The sequence below is a fragment of the Eptatretus burgeri genome, chromosome 8 (genome assembly GCF_056783735.1).
Source record: "Eptatretus burgeri isolate ZD-2024b chromosome 8, Ebu_testis_v1, whole genome shotgun sequence".
NCBI lineage: Eukaryota > Metazoa > Chordata > Myxini > Myxiniformes > Myxinidae > Eptatretus > Eptatretus burgeri.
The window spans coordinates 53410751-53427980 of NC_140968.1; the positions used below are offsets into that span (position 1 = coordinate 53410751).

The following is a 17230-nucleotide window of genomic DNA, read 5'->3' on the forward strand; positions in this document are numbered from 1 at the left end:
TTGGTTCTATCAACCCAGATTCCCGTCGCCTGTGTTGGTGTCCTCACAATTTTGGGCGTCGCCCCCCAATTTTCTCTCTGTGCCCTCACACGGTTTCATGGCTGGGACGCGTGGCTTCCTTGGCAGGCACTACCCTCTGTCGATTCCCCAACGATGGCATCCCGGGCACTACACTGCCTCCGAGCCTACCAGCTCCCTAAACACCGGGGAGTGCCCTCTCTGGCGACTCCCCTGAAACGCTCACGTGCAGGCTGGCTTCCCGGGCCCCTTTCCGAGGGTCACCCGTGCCCACGCACTGCCCACGCGGCTAACGGCGCCCCGGGCCCCCGCATCATGTGGGCGCACCCATGCCCACTACGCTATCCCTGCCCCCCATGGGCCCTTGGTCTACCACGGCCGACTAGCCCGGTGCCCGGGGTACCCACTCAGCGATACTCACCTTTCGCAGCCACGTTCCCAGCCCGTCAACAGGGCTCCTGCACCCCTCCAAACGGGTTTCGAGCCTACTTTCCCACCAACAACAAAATGACTTCCATTTTGTCAATTTAACTAACCCACTAACCCAGTCTACACTGACCCTGGGGTCCCTTGGGCGGAAGTCACTCCTCCCCCCAATCACTCATCGCACCATGCATTCCCCATTCGCTCCATTCACACAGACCCGCTGGCCTCACTCACTCACCAAGCACATGTTTCCACTCAACTCACCAACTCTTCAACACACACACCGCTGAACTCTGCCATCCTTCTACTTACTACATCCCCAAACTACCTCATGCTCCCACGTCGTCCCTTCAACTACAGCACGTTCCATTTAAGCTACGTAGCTAAGCTACGTCCCCTCTACACATCCAAAGTCTGTCTCTGTCTCCAAATCATAAAAAATCATTTCCCCTCCTAAATCTGGCTACAATCCCTCCACCTAATCCATTATACGGGCCCCATGAGGACTTACCCCTGTCCCATGAGACCCGTCTAGCGAAGCTAACCCTTCCCCCTAACTAGTTTCATCCTGTGCCCAGGCAGGGGGGTCTTCCACCCCTTGCCCGGGAATCCTGTTCACCCGAAAGCGATGCTTGCCCTTCTTTTTTTTTCTTTTAAAATGCGCAGCACCAGTGCGGCAACTCGCAGCTCGTGCACCAGCGCGGCAATCCACAGCCGCGCACCTTTGGCGTGACATCATGGCAGCTGTTCGCGTCCCTCGTCCCTCTTGGACGGTACCATCCGGCAGGGATTCACCCTCCTGCCGGATTCCAACCACACACGCAGCCATGACGTCACCCAGCGCATAAAAAAACCCAAGCCTCACGTCTAGAGGGGTTCCCCACGCGAACACATGTGCTCTGCCCGTTGGAGCTTCACACACCCGCCCGCGTGGAGAACACATCCGGTCCAAATCCGTTTACCTGCCTAAACTTTGTCCGTCCGCGGGATCGGCAACATTCACCGCGCTCGTTTCCGCACCGGGTTTCACTCCCGCAACAGAGCACGTGGGGGCCTCGTGCGTTGCACAGCACGGACCTCGCGCTCGCTGCCGTGTAAACCCGGCACGGTCCCCATTGAAACTACGGCCGCTACCCGGCCCTTGTCTCTCTGTCGCCGTCTCCGTCGCCATTTAACCCACGCACACCTGCGTGTTACGACGCTCACATTACACTCACACGGGAGACGCGGCTGCATGCTCACGCATGCTGACCGACATCTCCCTCACATACCGCTCTCTCACACACACTGTCCTCCTCTACACTCGCACGCAGTGCCTCATCTACACACGGCGTGCTGGGAAGCACGCACCTTGGCACACTTGCCACCACACCACTCACACACGGAGGCGCACTCACCCCTTGCACCACACACACCGGGCCAACCACACTGGGGATTTGTGCCACCCCAAGGGTTTCCGGGGCTCTATACCCTCCAAGCTCGGCGTGCACCCTTTCGCAGCAGTCGCCCCCTCGACTCCGCCTGGCACGACCGAACCCACCTGGTCGTGATCAGCTTCGATGGAGAATAGCGTCTCCCTCTGTTCCCGAAGGAGGCCATCCAGCTGCTCGCACTGGGCCTCTAAACAGTCCGCCAGCCCCCCTCATCGTCCTCCACTAACTCCGTGTGTGTGTGTGTGTGTGTGTGTGTGTGTGCGTGCGTCTAACCCCGTCTGGATCGGGCAGTCTTCCCTCTATCGTTCCCATCTCCCGCGTCTCTATTATTTCCGTCTCTTCCCTTGTTATCTCCTTTGTCTCAACAATTAATTCTTTTCTTCTTTCCGTCGTCACCTCGTGTCTCGTCTCGCACGTTTCAGTCTCCGTCACGCCGATTAATTTTTCCCTCTCGGTCACCGTCACTTTTTCCGTCACCTTCACACTTCTCGCCCAACACGTCCCCCAAATTAATTTGCCCTCACCCGCCTTCATTGCGGGCCTGACAGCCGTTGCACTCCCTCCCAGCTCGTTCGCTCCCACACGTGGCGCCGCCATTTTGAGCTCCACTGCCCGTGTTTCGCTCCCCGCAATTGCCATTATGCCTGCCTGCAGGCTTCGGCCCATTTGCTGCATCTCACCCCGCATTTCTTCCATTTTGTTTGTGTTTATTTCCATTTTCTTGTTTATTTCGTTCATTTGTCGCGTATTTCCATCCGTCTTTCTCATCAATGCCTCAAACATTTCCATCGTCCGATCCGTGGGCGAATTCACACGTGGGGGGCGTTCGTCCACCACCCCAGCCACTGCGTCCATTTCGAGCTCTGGGTTCAGTTGGGGGGGGTTCTTGTTCCTGCACAACCAACATTTCCTGCTCGGGGTCTCCATCCTGGGCCATGGATTCTAACAATTCTACATCCATTTCTAATACCCTCGGCTCCTGCTCGCCTTGAGACTCCATCTTATTTCTCGTAAGGGGTTAATTTAAATCGCTCGTAATTTGGAAGGATCGGGGGTCGCTCCTCTCACCCCTGAACCGATCCCCCGTGAATTTAGCTGGAGACGGGAGAGTTTGTTTCCCGCTCTCTGACACCCAGTGTTGCGAGGAGGGGGATGGTTTCGTGTCCCACGACCTGACACCAGTGTTGCGAATTTGCGCTCGCCGGCGTGCGGACGGCCACGTAACTCGGATCGCGGCACGTCGCCCACCGGACGGACAATTCAGTCGTGACCCTCCGGGAACTATCGCCCGGAGCCAGTCACAGGTGGGCCTTTCGACCTCACCACAATCGTGCCAATCGGCCACCCGCGTAGGATAGGGTTGTTCGCCAAACTCGACCTACCTAAGTACCCACGCGGATGGTAAACCGGTCGATCGTACCTCGCCGCAGGTCGACTCCGGACACGAGCCGCTTGGGCGGCCCGTTCCGTACTATCGGGATAACCGAGCGGTGTTATCGTCGACCTTGACGGTTCAGATTATTTACCGGCGTTTTGCACCCACTACGAACCCTTTACGTGAAGCAAGATGGAGATTCAATTCGGAAAAGACAAAGCGAAACGGGAAAACAGTTCACACAATGCACATTTATTTCCCGGCACACGGAGAGCACGTATATACAGCCATACAGTCAAAATGCACATATAGCAATTAAAACAAAAAAAAGCAACAACGACGCAGAGTTAATACCGACTACGCGCACACACACGGCAACACTTATACAGCTTTACTTTACAGATGGCGCCAACACACATTTACAGAAAAGCAAATTAGAGAAGCCACCCTCATGGACAAGGTGGCAGACAGGCCTGTAGGCCAAATGTGCGTGTGACCTGGAGGAACGGCCAGGTCCGCGAGACCGGGGGGTCCTACCCGCGTCCTCGTGACGTGTTGGTGGGCGAGCTGCAAATGTGGCCGCGCGGCTGTGCCCCGACTCCGTGCTCCTTGGCGGGTTTCATTGGCACGATGTTTGGGGTGGGGTGGGAACGGGGCCCCCTTTTGCACTATCTCAGCGCGGGGGAAAGGGGGAATTGTTGATGCCCTGGTGGAGGAGAATGGCTGGCTGGTTGGCTTGGGTCCCACGACGAGACGAGCGATTTCCCCACACCGTAACCTCGTCGCCGACCGCCGTCCTTCTCGCCTCGGACCCGAGCTCCCTTGCTTGCAGTTCCACTGCGACTCTTCTCCGTTCCGCACTCTCCTCACCCGACCGACCCGACTCTCTTTTCCAAACTCTCCCCAGCTGACTCCAGAACCCAACTCTCTTCATTTGCCTTGCGCTCGCCTTCTTATAGGTTGGCAGAAGCAGCTAATATGCAAATATTCAGATCAGAATGACCTCGGGGGTGGAGCCATGCTCGCCCATTGGTCGGAGGAAACGGGGGCGTGAATCTCTCCTGATCCTAGAATTTGCATATATCGACTTCACACACACTCGCCTGGAGGCGGGGCCAAGCCGCCCCGCGCTCGCTAATTGGACGGAGGAAAAGTGGGCGTGTTGCGTTTTTGATCCGAATTTTCCCTCGGAAAGGCCGCTATTTGCGCTCGCGGCTCGGTGCGTTCAATCGCTGAACGGGCCCGAGACAGCCCGACGTTCAGTGTTCACATGTGGTGTGGGAATGGCCATAGAAGGAGAGAGGTGAAGGTGGTGGAGGGTTTCGGTGGTGAGGGTTGATGGTTATTGTGCCATTGGGAATGGCGGTTATGCGATGTTTGCGGGATTGAGTTGTGAAGGTCAAGGTCGTGGCTGTTGGCATTGTTGTTGTTGTCTGTGGGTTGGAGCGTGGTTGTAGTTGGTGACTATGGCTGGCGTGGTGGTTAAGGTGGTTGTTGTGTGATGGCGGTTGAGACGTGGTTGGTTCAAAATAAAGATAGAACAGAAAAACGGATATCTCAAAGCGTCGCAGCCCCGATGAATCGCGTAAAATCTCTCTCGACAACGGGTTTGGGCTAACTACACATGTACTTAGAGATATCTCACCTCCAGGTCCTGAATGGTGGTTTGCGAATTTCCACAGCCGTAACACTATGTATATTATCGCGGGTCTGGTGGTTAAGGTTAATCCGCCAACACAAACTGTGGTTGACGGTAGTTAACACCAGCCAGCCTGGATAGCTGAGCGATTTTTTTTATTTTATTTTTTTTAATTTTTTTTATTTTATTTTATTTTTTTTCTTCCTTCAGAGGCGGACACATTTAATGGGTAATTATTAAAAATGGATTAACTACATACATTGATCTTGCATTTTTATATTTATTTTTGAACAATAATACAAAGAAGAGGAAGATTTTGAGAGTAAATGTAGTGAATGCTTATAAATGCATTCAATGGGAAATGTTAGCTCATCTTTTAAACTGCTTCAAATATACCAAATACTGTCCAAAGTTGCACATCTATCCCCAATGTGTTGAAGAATTTTCTTTCTCTCCTTTTGAGGATAATTGTGGTGAAATACTGGTCCACATACACTATTATATATAAGGTTGGCCTTGAATTGGTATGAAAAAACATGACAGAAACAAAGCTTTATTTTCTTGAGCCAGAAGCCAGCTCAGATATTATAGCTTGCAAATGTCCCAATTTGAGAAACTGTCAAATATTACTTCAATCCTCAACTCTCCTTTGTTGATAATTTTTCAAACGAACATTCACTGATTTCGCAATTCTGATCCAGAAGGGAATGTTTTTTTTTTTTTTTTTTTAATTCTAAGCTCACTTGGAACGTAGTTCCGGGAAGCTTAAGGAATGGCACATCATCAGTCCACAAACATTTGCAACTTCTCAAACTACATGTACAATTTCAATGAAACTTCTCCACAAACTTCATCACCCATGATGAACCAATGTTAGTTCACACTAGTAAAAAAAAAAGAAATCCTTTGGTATTTACTTTCTTCTCCATTACATATTTTGTTGGGTCATCCACAACTACGAGTGGTTCCCTGGTTTTCTTCTCCAGCCACGACTAGGTGAGCGCTTAGGGGTATTGCCACTATTTTTTTTCTTCTGTTGGGTTTGTGACAAGGTATTTTTGTGCTCGGTCTTGCCCTCATTGGTTAAAAAAGAAAGGCTTGGCATGGCAAAAACCTTAATTATGTAACCAGTGTTTTTAGCTCACCTGGAACATACAGTAGTTCTGTGGAGTTTATGGGATGGTGCGTTGTTCGTCTGTCTGTCTGTCTGTCCGTCTGTCTACAAATACTTGCAACTTCTTGTCTGAAAGGACACATACGATTTCGATGCAACTTTACCACAACCTTCATCATCACCCTGTACGTACCAAAGTTTGTCCATGGCATTAAAAAAAATCAGGCTCTAATGGGGTTTACGGGGGTTGCGTTCCAAAAGAGATATTTGCTTTCTTCTCAGAAACTACACACCCAATTCTGATCAAACTTGACCACCACCTTCATCACCCGTGATGTGCTAAAGTTTGCGCATGACATTAAAAAAGAATAATCAAGGTTTAAGGGTGTCTATGGGGGTTGGACGTTGCCCCCCAAAATATGTATTTCCTTTTTTCTCCAAAACTACACACACAATCTCGATGAAACTTTAACACAACCTTCATCACCCGTGATTTACCAAAGTTTATTCACGCTATTTCAAAAATTGGGGTCGAAGCGTATTTATGGGGGGGGGGGTAGGTGGGTTGCTCCCCCCGCCCCCCAAATAAATTGGTAATAGCTATAACATTACTTCATTGGTACATTTTTCTGATTCCATCCCAGATTGACTTCCTCCTCAATATCATTATTCTATCAAGTGAGTGCCCAGGTGTAATGCCTGTATTTTTTCCCCACCTTTGGCTCATGTAAAATTGAAAAGACATCGGACCAATATCTACATGTGCATTAGTCTGTATGGGCTTTGGCAAGGTGTTCAAATCTTGTCCAGATCGATTGAAATTTACGAGAGGAAATCAAAAAGTAAAGGGAATTTTGGCGTTAAAATATATTCAGAAAATTCTGTTTACTTTTTGATTTTCCTTCGTATATTGCTTGGCAAGCCAAAAAACTTAATTTTGCAACCAGCCTTGGCACAAATTTCAACCTGAAAATGACTCAAATCTGAAATGATTTGATGCATCTCTGTTAGGGCTGGTTGAAAGCACCATTGTGCCAAATTAAATTTCTGTCCACTTGGATACAAGGCAAAGTGTTTTACTTTTGACCCTTATATTGGAAAAAATTAAATGGAATCAGCCTGTTTTGGGCTAAGGTGCCTCCATGAAAAATTTGAAGAGGGTTAGTTCATAAATTAAGGGATGGTGTGTGATTTTAATTGTTGGAAAGAAACAGAAAAAATAAGCCATATAACCTCCCCTTCCTGTAAAAATGCTACTTTTATGAAATAATAATAATAATAATTAACTAGAGGCACTGTGCTTTATAACTGCGAGCAGTTATTTCCAGGTGCCATGACGCTCCGCTTTGATACATCCCCGCTATGAACGGACACCAGACCCATGCTTTGATGGCAGTGAAGATGAAAGGATTCAGAAGAAGAAACCTTAAAAGGGAGTGGAGATGAAAGGGATCCCCACAGAAGTCACTTGCATATTGTCACCCCGTGAGCTTCGCCACTCCCACTTTTGCAACGTGGGACTTTCCTCAACCAACTTTGCACATGTCCCACGGATTTCACACCACTTATGCACATGGCCGACACGGGCTGTCCTGCTGTACTTTGCACACCACTCATTCACATGATCCACTCCGCGGTTTTCTTTCTCCCTCGCTCTCAGAGCACGCAATTTCCCCATGCTCACTCGCTCTTTCCATGCACACAAGCCATCCGACGGCAGTCCCGCAGCTGCTTCATTTCAATGACCAGCGTCGCGAAAGCACGTCATGCACGCACCTAGCAGCATGTCCACCTGTACAACTTCACTGTCAGAATTTGGCGTCTTCACTTTCCACACCCATCGCCGCACACAGGACATTCCACGGATTTCCCACCACTTATGCATACGGGATGTCCCGTGGTTTTCACAGCACTTATGCACACAGCCAACATGGGCTGTCCTGTGTTTCGCACACCTCTCATTCATACTATCTACTCTATGGTTTTCTTTCTTCCTCGCTCTCATAGAGCTCACTCTCACTCTTCCCATGCACACAAGCTGTCCGACAGCGGTCCCACAGCTGCTTCAGGGATCCTGCGAGCACCACGTGCATCTTTGTCATCGGCATCGAAGGAACATTTTATTGATGAATGCATGATTTTCTTTCCTCTGCAAAGCATGAAAAGTCATGTACCTTCATTGGGCAGTGTATGTTGAACTTTCACGACCAAGCCAATATTAATGTTTATTCACTTCACATTAAACATGTGTATTACATATCCATCAGTTTGTTTATAAACTTTTAAAAGTCGGGCAAAACATAAAGTATTTTTAATAAAAGACTCCGATTTTCATTCCTCTGCATATGACATTTAACGTGCATTGTGCGGTGTATATTAGACCACTGCCGCAATCGTTGGACACAAAATATGCATTACCTCGATTGAGTTGAAATCAAATTGTACGTTTGTTTCCTCAAAACAGTAGGTTTATTTTATGATAGAAGACGCATTGTTCAGTTTTCCAATGTACATGAGGCCTCTAAACATATTTGTGTGAAACAAATATGGCCGCGATTTCTGGACGGCTGGAGTGAAAGGCATTGGCTAGCTCAAAAGCGGTGCTTGTGACATTCGCCGAGATGAGGGAAGGTGTGGCCTGCAGAATGGGTGGCGCTTATGACCCACCCAAGCAAACAAACAAACAGCTCGATGCAGTACATAGAGTATATAAGATATGATTTGTTGGGTATTATAAAATAATTATTTCTCTGAAACCGAATAACCTATCAATACTGGACTTTGCAGTTATGATGCACTACCCTTGCTGTATATATTTTAACAATGACATCAGTCACGTGGTTTTTCTATCCAATATGGCTGGCACACCACGTGACCTATTATGTCATCATTTTCACCATGTATGCAGCAATGGTGGTAGATTATATTTGCCAAATTTCACTTCGATTTGATAAGTGGTTCCAGAGAAAACATTTAATATTTTTCTTCAATCCAATATGGCCGCCGATCCACATGACTGATCAATTATTCTTTATCACCCTAGTATCCCCAACTAAGGCGGAACATGTCTGTGAAGTTTCCCCTCAATCTGTCCAGCCGTTCTGGAGAAGAAGATATTTTGAAGGTTTTTGGGTAAAACCAAGATGGCTGCCAGACCATGTGACCTATGGCATCATAGTTATCAAAATTTATTCAGCATGTTTGGCCAATAGTTTGTGTGCAGTTTCACTTCGATCTCCAAAGTGGTTCTGGAGAGGAAGAATTTTTCCTTTTTGTTTTGGAAAGAAACCAATATGGCTGCCAAATGTGTACAGTGCCAAAGGTGTACAAAGGAAGTACAGCCCAGCATTGGAATCCCATATGACTGATATCATAATTTAATTTTTGTGTTCACATCTTTCCCTTGATGAACCTCAGAAATTTTCATTCTGATGGGATGCAGCAGTCTGCATACCAAATTTTCATCGGGATACAACTTCATCAACGATGTTACGGTTAACACCACTTATACCCCTTGTGGAGGTCTTCACAACGAGCCACATTTCAATTTTTTCCAGCTCGCGGTTCCAGAGAAGACGATGTCAAAAGTTTTCCGTTTTTTCCAACATGGCTGCCACCCCACGTGACCTATGACATCATAATTATTTTAAAAAATTCTGCACGAATAGTCAGTCGCACCTATGGTTAAAATTTTGTGTCGATTGGACAAGTCGTTGCTGAGAAAACACATTTAAGGAAATCGTTGAGCAAAAAGTCACAAAATGGGACATAGAATAATAACAAAAAAACAATCTGAACAGAAACAATAGGGTACCACAGCCTGTAAGGCTAATGGCACCCTAATAACAACTAGAACGACACTCAGTGGAGCCCATACCGCTGCCAGGCTGAACAGTTTATGTTTTGTAGCCCACCTAATACGCCAGATCTGCATCTGGACCTTAACCAAAATCTCTCTATAAAATATAATAGGATCTGGATCTTTTCCAAAATCGAATCAATTTGTCCTTGTCACTCACCAAACCTGTCCGCCCAAAAAAAAACATGACCTTTGTCCACTTTTGGTGGTGAAGGTAATGTTCTCCTGGCAAGGTGACTATCATTTGCTTTGTCTAAAAGTTATGATTACTGTTTGGCTTCTCAATCTGCTTGATCTCAGCTGCTATTAAAACATGAACGCAAGAAATACTCACTCTACATATTGGCATTCATTTCCTGCCTATGTAGTTACGTTTGAAATAATAAAAATGTTGAGTACAAATTTTTAATAATACATTTCTGACAGTGAAGTTGTACAGGTGGACAATGTATGATTATGAAGAGGCTGTGGCTATCGTGTCACCTTTTGATGGTGACAAAACTTCTTTCAAAGGTTCATGTGATGGAAGTGAAAACCCAGCTGTGCTGGTATGACCTTCAATATCATTGATGAGAAGGCTTTTTAGATAGAAATAAATCTAAAAATATATCACGGAAGATTTGCAATAAATGCTTTTGAAATGTTTTCCTTGGTTTGTTACCCTTGCCAAGGAGAGGTATTGCATTTGTATCCGTTTGTTTGTTTGTTTGTCTGTCTGCACAGAACTTCAGCGTTTTTCTCTGCAACGGCTTGGCGGATCAAGACAAAATTTTCACCATAGGAGGGGCGACTCAATTAGAATGTTTTATTGATAATTATGATGTCATAGGTCACGCGGTGTGGCAGCCATGTTTGAAAAACAGAAAAACTTTGGACCTCTATCTCTGAAACCGCACCAAGGAAAAAATTGAAACTTGGCACACGGCAAGTACTCATGGGGAATGTGTGATTTTTCTTTTATGATGTCATAAGTTCCTTATGCAGAACGCTACAACTGATCAGTATGAAAAAATGTTGAAAGTAATCTTGGGATAAAATGGTCCACAGAAAATAATTTATGATGTCATCTGTCACGTGATTCAGCAGCCATATTTGTTTTTAAAATAATCATTTAAAAACCTTCAAAAATCTTCTCTGAAGTGGCTGAACGAATTGAGGTGAAACTTTACAGGTATGACCGACTATCCATGAGGAACAAAAGGTTCACATGGATGAATGACGTCATAAGTCACATGGTTTGGCAGCCATATTAGATTTATGTTAAAACCTATAGAAAAATCATTTTCTCCAGAACGGCTGGACAGATCGAGGGGAAACTTCACCCACATGTTCCCCAAGCCTTGGGGATACCAGCGTATTCACGAATAATTAATGTCACATTGTCTGGCAGCCATATTGGATTGAGCGAAAATCTTAAAAAAAAATTATTTCTCTTGAATCTGAATCAATTGATGTGAAACTTCACAGTTATGATCTAGTAGTGATGGGGAATATCTTTTAAATTTCAACCTGATCAGATGCACGGTCTGGCGACCAGAATTTTTTTTTTGATCTGGTTTCTTTCTTATTTTTATTTTTACAGCCTGGATGGGTTTCAGGGTAGAGTTTGGTTGGGTTTGAGGGTGGAGGAGTAGCAGCTGAAATACGAATCCCATTCAGGTTCCTCCTGATGACTTCATCTTTTATTTTTGCTTGTTTGGGTTCCTTCTGATTACTCCAATGCAGATTACTGTACTTATTTGGTCTTCCATTTGATTTGAATTGAATTGAAAAGTAAATGTCATGGGTCAGGGTCAGGTGTCCGATCAAAGCGGGGACATCTTGTTACCCGGTCATCACTGCCAGCAGTTGTAAAGTGGCAGTTCTGGTTTTGTCTATTCTTAATTACATATCACACCAGTACACAAACACCACACAAAATACACAAAACAAAACTACACAAACGCCACACAAAACAAGTCCCGGCGAAGGTCTGCAATCTCTGATTGCTCTTTTTCTTGTTTAAACATTGCATTATAGTTATGCATATAATGTACAAAATTCCACCCTTGGCTTTAATATTGCTGGTGGAAAAACCCAGATGTAGATCGCTTTCACCAATTATTATACCGCCAATTTCAATAAACCCTTGGGGTTTACCGGGTTTATTTGGTTGTTTTTTTTGTGTTTTGTTTTGTACATATGCAAGTATATCTTATTATCTCAGCCACCGAAAGTGGAAGGAGGTTATGTTTTCACCCCTGTCTGTCTATTTGATACTTGGTGAAAAAATGTTTTTGTTAAGTATGTTGGTCTGTAGCGTTTGTCTGTCTGGCTGTCTGTCTGAGTCTTTGTGTGTCTGTCACACTATTTTGGCTACAGTTTTCAAGCAATCGTTTTGAATTTTTTTGTGTGTAGGTGACCGGCCAAGGACGGCAATGATAAATTTTGGTGACTATCTGAATCCAGATCCGGATCTGAGAATGTTTACAGTGATTCTTCACCATTGAGAGATAGGGCCAGAAGCGATATATAGAGCAATATCTCAAAAGGTTATGGATGGATTCACACAAAACTTGGTGGACAGTTTGGGAGTGCCACGAGGAAGAACTGATTCAATTTTGGTGAAGATCCAAATCTAGATCTGGATACAAGAATTATTTAATTTATAACTGATTCTTCACCATTGAGAGTTGAGGCTAAAAACGATATTGCATGATATCTCAAAATGTTTAGGATGGATTTGGATGAAATTTGGTGGACAGGTTGGGTGTGTGACAAGGAATAATTGATTCGATTTTGGTGAAGATCTGAATCCGGATCTGGATTCGAGAATTTTTCAGGTGATTCTTCACCATTGAGAGATGGGGCCAAAAACTATGTTTAGCATGTTATCTCCAAAAGTTGTGGATGACTTGTGACAAAACGAGGTGGAAGAGTTGGTTAGGTGACGAGAATAAGCCGATTTTATTTTGGTAAGCTCCAGAATCAGATCTGACCTAAAGGTGGCATACAAAATGTAACCTATTCAGCCTGGCGGAGGTATCCCACTCAGCTGTTAAATTAATACCAGGTGGGGTTGACTCTGCCTGTCATCCTTCTGAGGTCGGAAAAAATGAGTGCCAGCTTGCTTGCATCCTGTGTCGGAGTGGCGACCTATCCAGGATTGTGTCCAATAGCCAAGGAGACTGCTTAGGCAGCACCAATGCTCTGCACAGAGTATGGTCCCAATGGATGGATGGCAGAGGTATGTTCTCAACGGAGTGCCGTTCCGTTTCACCAAGTTGTCACTGAGTGATTTTTTTACTTATGAAATCTAAAGATTTTGTAAGTATATTGATGACTTCCGTCATCGTGTGTGTGTGTGTGTGTGTGTGTGTGTGTGTGTGTGTGTGTGTGTGTGTGTGTGTGTGTGTGTGTGTGTGTGTGTGTGTGTGTGTGTGTGTGTGTGTGTGTGTGTGTGTGTGTGTGTGTGTAGGCACGATAACTCGAACGGAAGAAGCTACCAATGTCAAATTACACCACGTGATTCAGGAGGGTGATGGCTAGCGTTGATTAGATTTTGGTGAAAATCGGTCAAAGGTCAAGGTCACAGTGATGTCAAACATTCGATTTTTGATGGTTTTGTACAAAATCATCGTAGAAATTTCTGGTTTGCGTCGCTACCTTCTCTAGAGACAGCTTTTATTACACAAGGTCAGAGGTCAAGTTGACGTTTTCGTAAGTACCAGTCTATGACTGCTTGTTGGTCTGTTTGTGTGATGGATATATCAAAGTTGTGGACGGATTCAGATGAAATTTTGTGGGCAAGTTCGATGTGTGACAAGGACGAACTGATTAGATTTTGGTGAAGATCCAAATTCAGATCCGGATACGAGAATTATTCAGGTGATTCTTCACCATTGAGAGATTGGGCCGAAAACGATATATAGCATGACATTTCAAAAATGTATTGGTCCCGATATGTTCTTGTGGATCAAGCATTGCATGGCAGAGGTATGTGCTCTTCTGAGTGTCTTCTAGTTGTAATTATTATTTTATTTTTAAGGCAGAGGTGTAGAGGAGGATGAAGAAGGGAAGAGTGCCAGGCATTGGCCTTACAGAAATGATAATTGCAATGGGAGAATACGAAGTCAGTTGGACGAAGAAGCTGTTAAATGTATGTATGAGAGAAGTTTCAATTCTGGAGGATTGCCGGCAGGGTTAATTGTGCCGAATTGGCAGGGGAAAGGAGATTTTCAAGATCTGGGGAAGTACAGCCCAGCATTAGATTCCTTAGTCATGTTATGTCATGAAGGTGCTGGAGAGGAAGAGTGAGGAGTGGGAGATCGGAGAAGAGCAGCAAGGGTTTAGAAAAGGTAGGGAGCTACGGATGGGATGTTCACGCAGTCAGTTTGTGGAAAAGAGGTTGAAGGTGCAAGGTGAGATGGCATTGGGGTTTGTGGACCTGGAGAAGGTTTATGACACTGTCCCGAGGGAGGTGGGAATTGCGACATCGAGATGGATGGAAGTGCCAGAAGCAGAAGTTCGGTTGGTGGAAGGGATGTACAAGGGAACGATGCGAAGAATTTTGGTTGGTCCTGGGATGTCTGAGGAGTTCAATGTGAACATGGGTTTGAGGCACAGAAGCTCTCTCAGCACACTCATGTTTATCATGGTGATGGAGCTGGTAAGCAGGAAGGTGATCTTGAGGGGTAGTATGGGGAGGATGTTGTGTGTGGATGATCTGGCTATTGTGGAGAGGCAGGAGGTACTGAGGATTGGAAGGAGGCATTTGTGAAGCATGGGCTTAAGATGAGTATGGAGAAGAGGAGGAGAATAAAGGGAAGAGGAGGAGAAGAAGAATTATTATTATTTTATTTGAAGGTCTCACTTCTAATGCATAGCAATTGGCGATTGGAATCTGTGTCCATTCCATTTTTCTATTTACTGGATATTTGAATTGGTTGGAGTGGACTCTGAGCTTCTAAACTTGTGATGACAATATAAATGGGAACAAAATTTAACCAAAAAAATGGATTTGTTTTACTTTTAAGAATAGAGAAAAGGCTGTTTGCTATGGATCGAGCCATTAGAGGTTAGCAATGGATAGACATCCCCTCAAGGTATACCAGAGATGTGTGGTTGTATGTATTTGTGCAGGAGAGGTCAGAGCTGACAGTGAGGCCTGGAGGTTCCTTTTTAGTAAAAATTGTACTGATAGACACGATGCAAACTTTATTCCAAAATCTGAGAAAAATAGCCTGGATCTTCTGGTATCTGGATTACTTTGTTGGCCTATTCAGAATTCTAATTGTGTGCCTGAAATTGTAGATAAAACTTGGTCTCCTTTATAAGTTTGTTTTTATTTATCTTGATCAGCTCTGCCCTGCTTTTGCTGCATCTATTTTCAGTGGTGTCTGCTCAGCTGATGGATATTAAAAAGTCGCTGTTGGTCCCCCATTCATATGTGGAGCTGGTGGTAGATGGACTGCCTGAGACATCGAAGAAGACTGAAAGGGTTGGCAATGTGTCCAAGCCACATTGGGATGAGCATTTCACCGTGTAAGCACCATGTGGGTGTGTGTGCATGCCATTCTCTTTTTTTTGAAAGTGGCTGCCTCTAAATGCAGGATGTTCCACCTGTAAAGTAGTTTACATTGATTAACAGATAAGAAAAATGCAAACTGGCATTTGGAGGCATATTTTACAATCATGAAATTATTTTTAATATCAACTGAAAATGTAGGACATTTAATGTTACAGGTGTTGTGTCAATGTTTCTTGCACTAAATTTGTAATTAAATATGAACCATTTAAATTGATGAATGGTTTATTTGTTAGTGCAGACAGTTTTCTTAGCTCCCTGAGAGCCTCTCAAAAAGCCACATTTACCACACTGCATCTGTGTTCTCCAAGGGTTGTAGTTTGTTCTCTGTTCCCTTAATTGTATCGGGAATATGTTCCCATCTTTTTGCCGGTTATTACTTGAACCTATTGTATTGATTTTGAGTTTGTGAGTCCACAACTAGGCAAAGCCGACTGCCATTGTCCGAAGCATTCAACATTCTCACTGTATTGTCTTCTTTTTTTCATCCCCTCAAACTCGTCTTTGTCACACATCTCCCCCTTATCTAATCAAAAATTCTCAATTTTTTATTTGTAAGCACAACCCCCTCACTCATGCCTTTCTCATAACAAGGATATACTGTACAAGGAACTTAGGATGCATGCGGAAGCCAATTGGCCTATCATGCATGGGCTCTATCAGCACAACATTAATTAAATCTATCAGTTTACCGAATTAATTTCAATGGGGGTGGAAGGTGGGGGGTGGAGGGGAGGGTGGTTGGGAAGACGGGGAGGAAGTCGGTGGGGGTAGATAGAAGGGCAGCACGAGGGTGTTTTATTTATTTTTTAGTGTGTGGGGGGTGGGGGTGGATATTGTTTTAGGGTAGCAAATTTATTAAAACTGACTGCACATTCACCTTAATTGGCAGGATCCTTGACCGGCATCACAATTACTACACATCTATCAATGACCAATCCATACCTCAATGACCTACCATTCCTGCATATATATATATATATATATATATATATATATATATATATATATATATATATATATATATATATATATATATATATATATATATATATATATATATGTGTGTGTGTGTGTGTGTGTGTGTGTGTGTGTATATTGTTACGGTTGTGGAAATTCGCATTACACCATAATGGGTCCTCAGGTGAGATATATCGGTAAGTTCATGTGTAGTTAGCCCAAACCCGTTGTATAGAGGGAATATATGTGATCCATTCGGGCTGCGACGCTTCAGTTAGCCGTTTTTCTTTGGCTATTGTTAATTTGGTGCAAGAACAACAACGAACATCGCCACAACCAACATCTCAACGATCACGCTATTCACTACATGACGCCAGCAATCACGCCATTCACTACACGACGCCAACAATCACGCCATTCACACCACGATGCCACCTTCCACAACTACGCTACCACATCTTCGCCACTCGCCATTCAACGAGCACCGTGCGGTCACGATCTCCGCGGGACGGATGGGATGGGCGGAATGGCAGCGGCGGCCGGGGTGCGAAGGGGCATCTCCCGCCCGAATCTTTATTCCCTCGTCGTACGGCGCAGGGGGAAGGAAACCAACAACGCCTGTGGGATTTTCCCTTCTGCTTTTTCCGCGCTTTGGCATGGGGGAGGTGCGATTTGGGCCAGAGGTCAAAGGTGAAAAAAGGTGGGGGCCTGATTTTGGGGGAATAATTCCGTGGCACCGAGCCAAGACTGACTTTCCTCGCCCCCCGCACGGCGCGGGGAGGGGGGAACGAGAGGGCACGCCCCTTTTTGGGAAGCTTCCAGAAGGGAGGTGGAGCCAGA

The 17230-nt window shown here is 45.3% G+C and overlaps 1 protein-coding gene across 4 annotated transcripts in view; it reads left to right on the forward strand.

Annotated features, from left to right (window-relative positions):
• LOC147021754 (NEDD4-like E3 ubiquitin-protein ligase WWP1) overlaps positions 1–17230 on the forward strand; it is a 153798-nt gene that overhangs the window by 50295 nt on the left and 86273 nt on the right. For 3 of the 4 annotated variants that reach the window (XM_085892033.1, XM_085892034.1, XM_085892035.1), the window contains one exon: positions 15237–15387. The exons of the other annotated variant lie outside the window; for it this stretch is intronic. In XM_085892033.1, coding sequence (XP_085748159.1) covers positions 15237–15387 — 151 coding nt within the window. The remainder of the gene's footprint in view (positions 1–15236; positions 15388–17230) is intronic. 4 annotated transcript variants of the gene reach the window in all.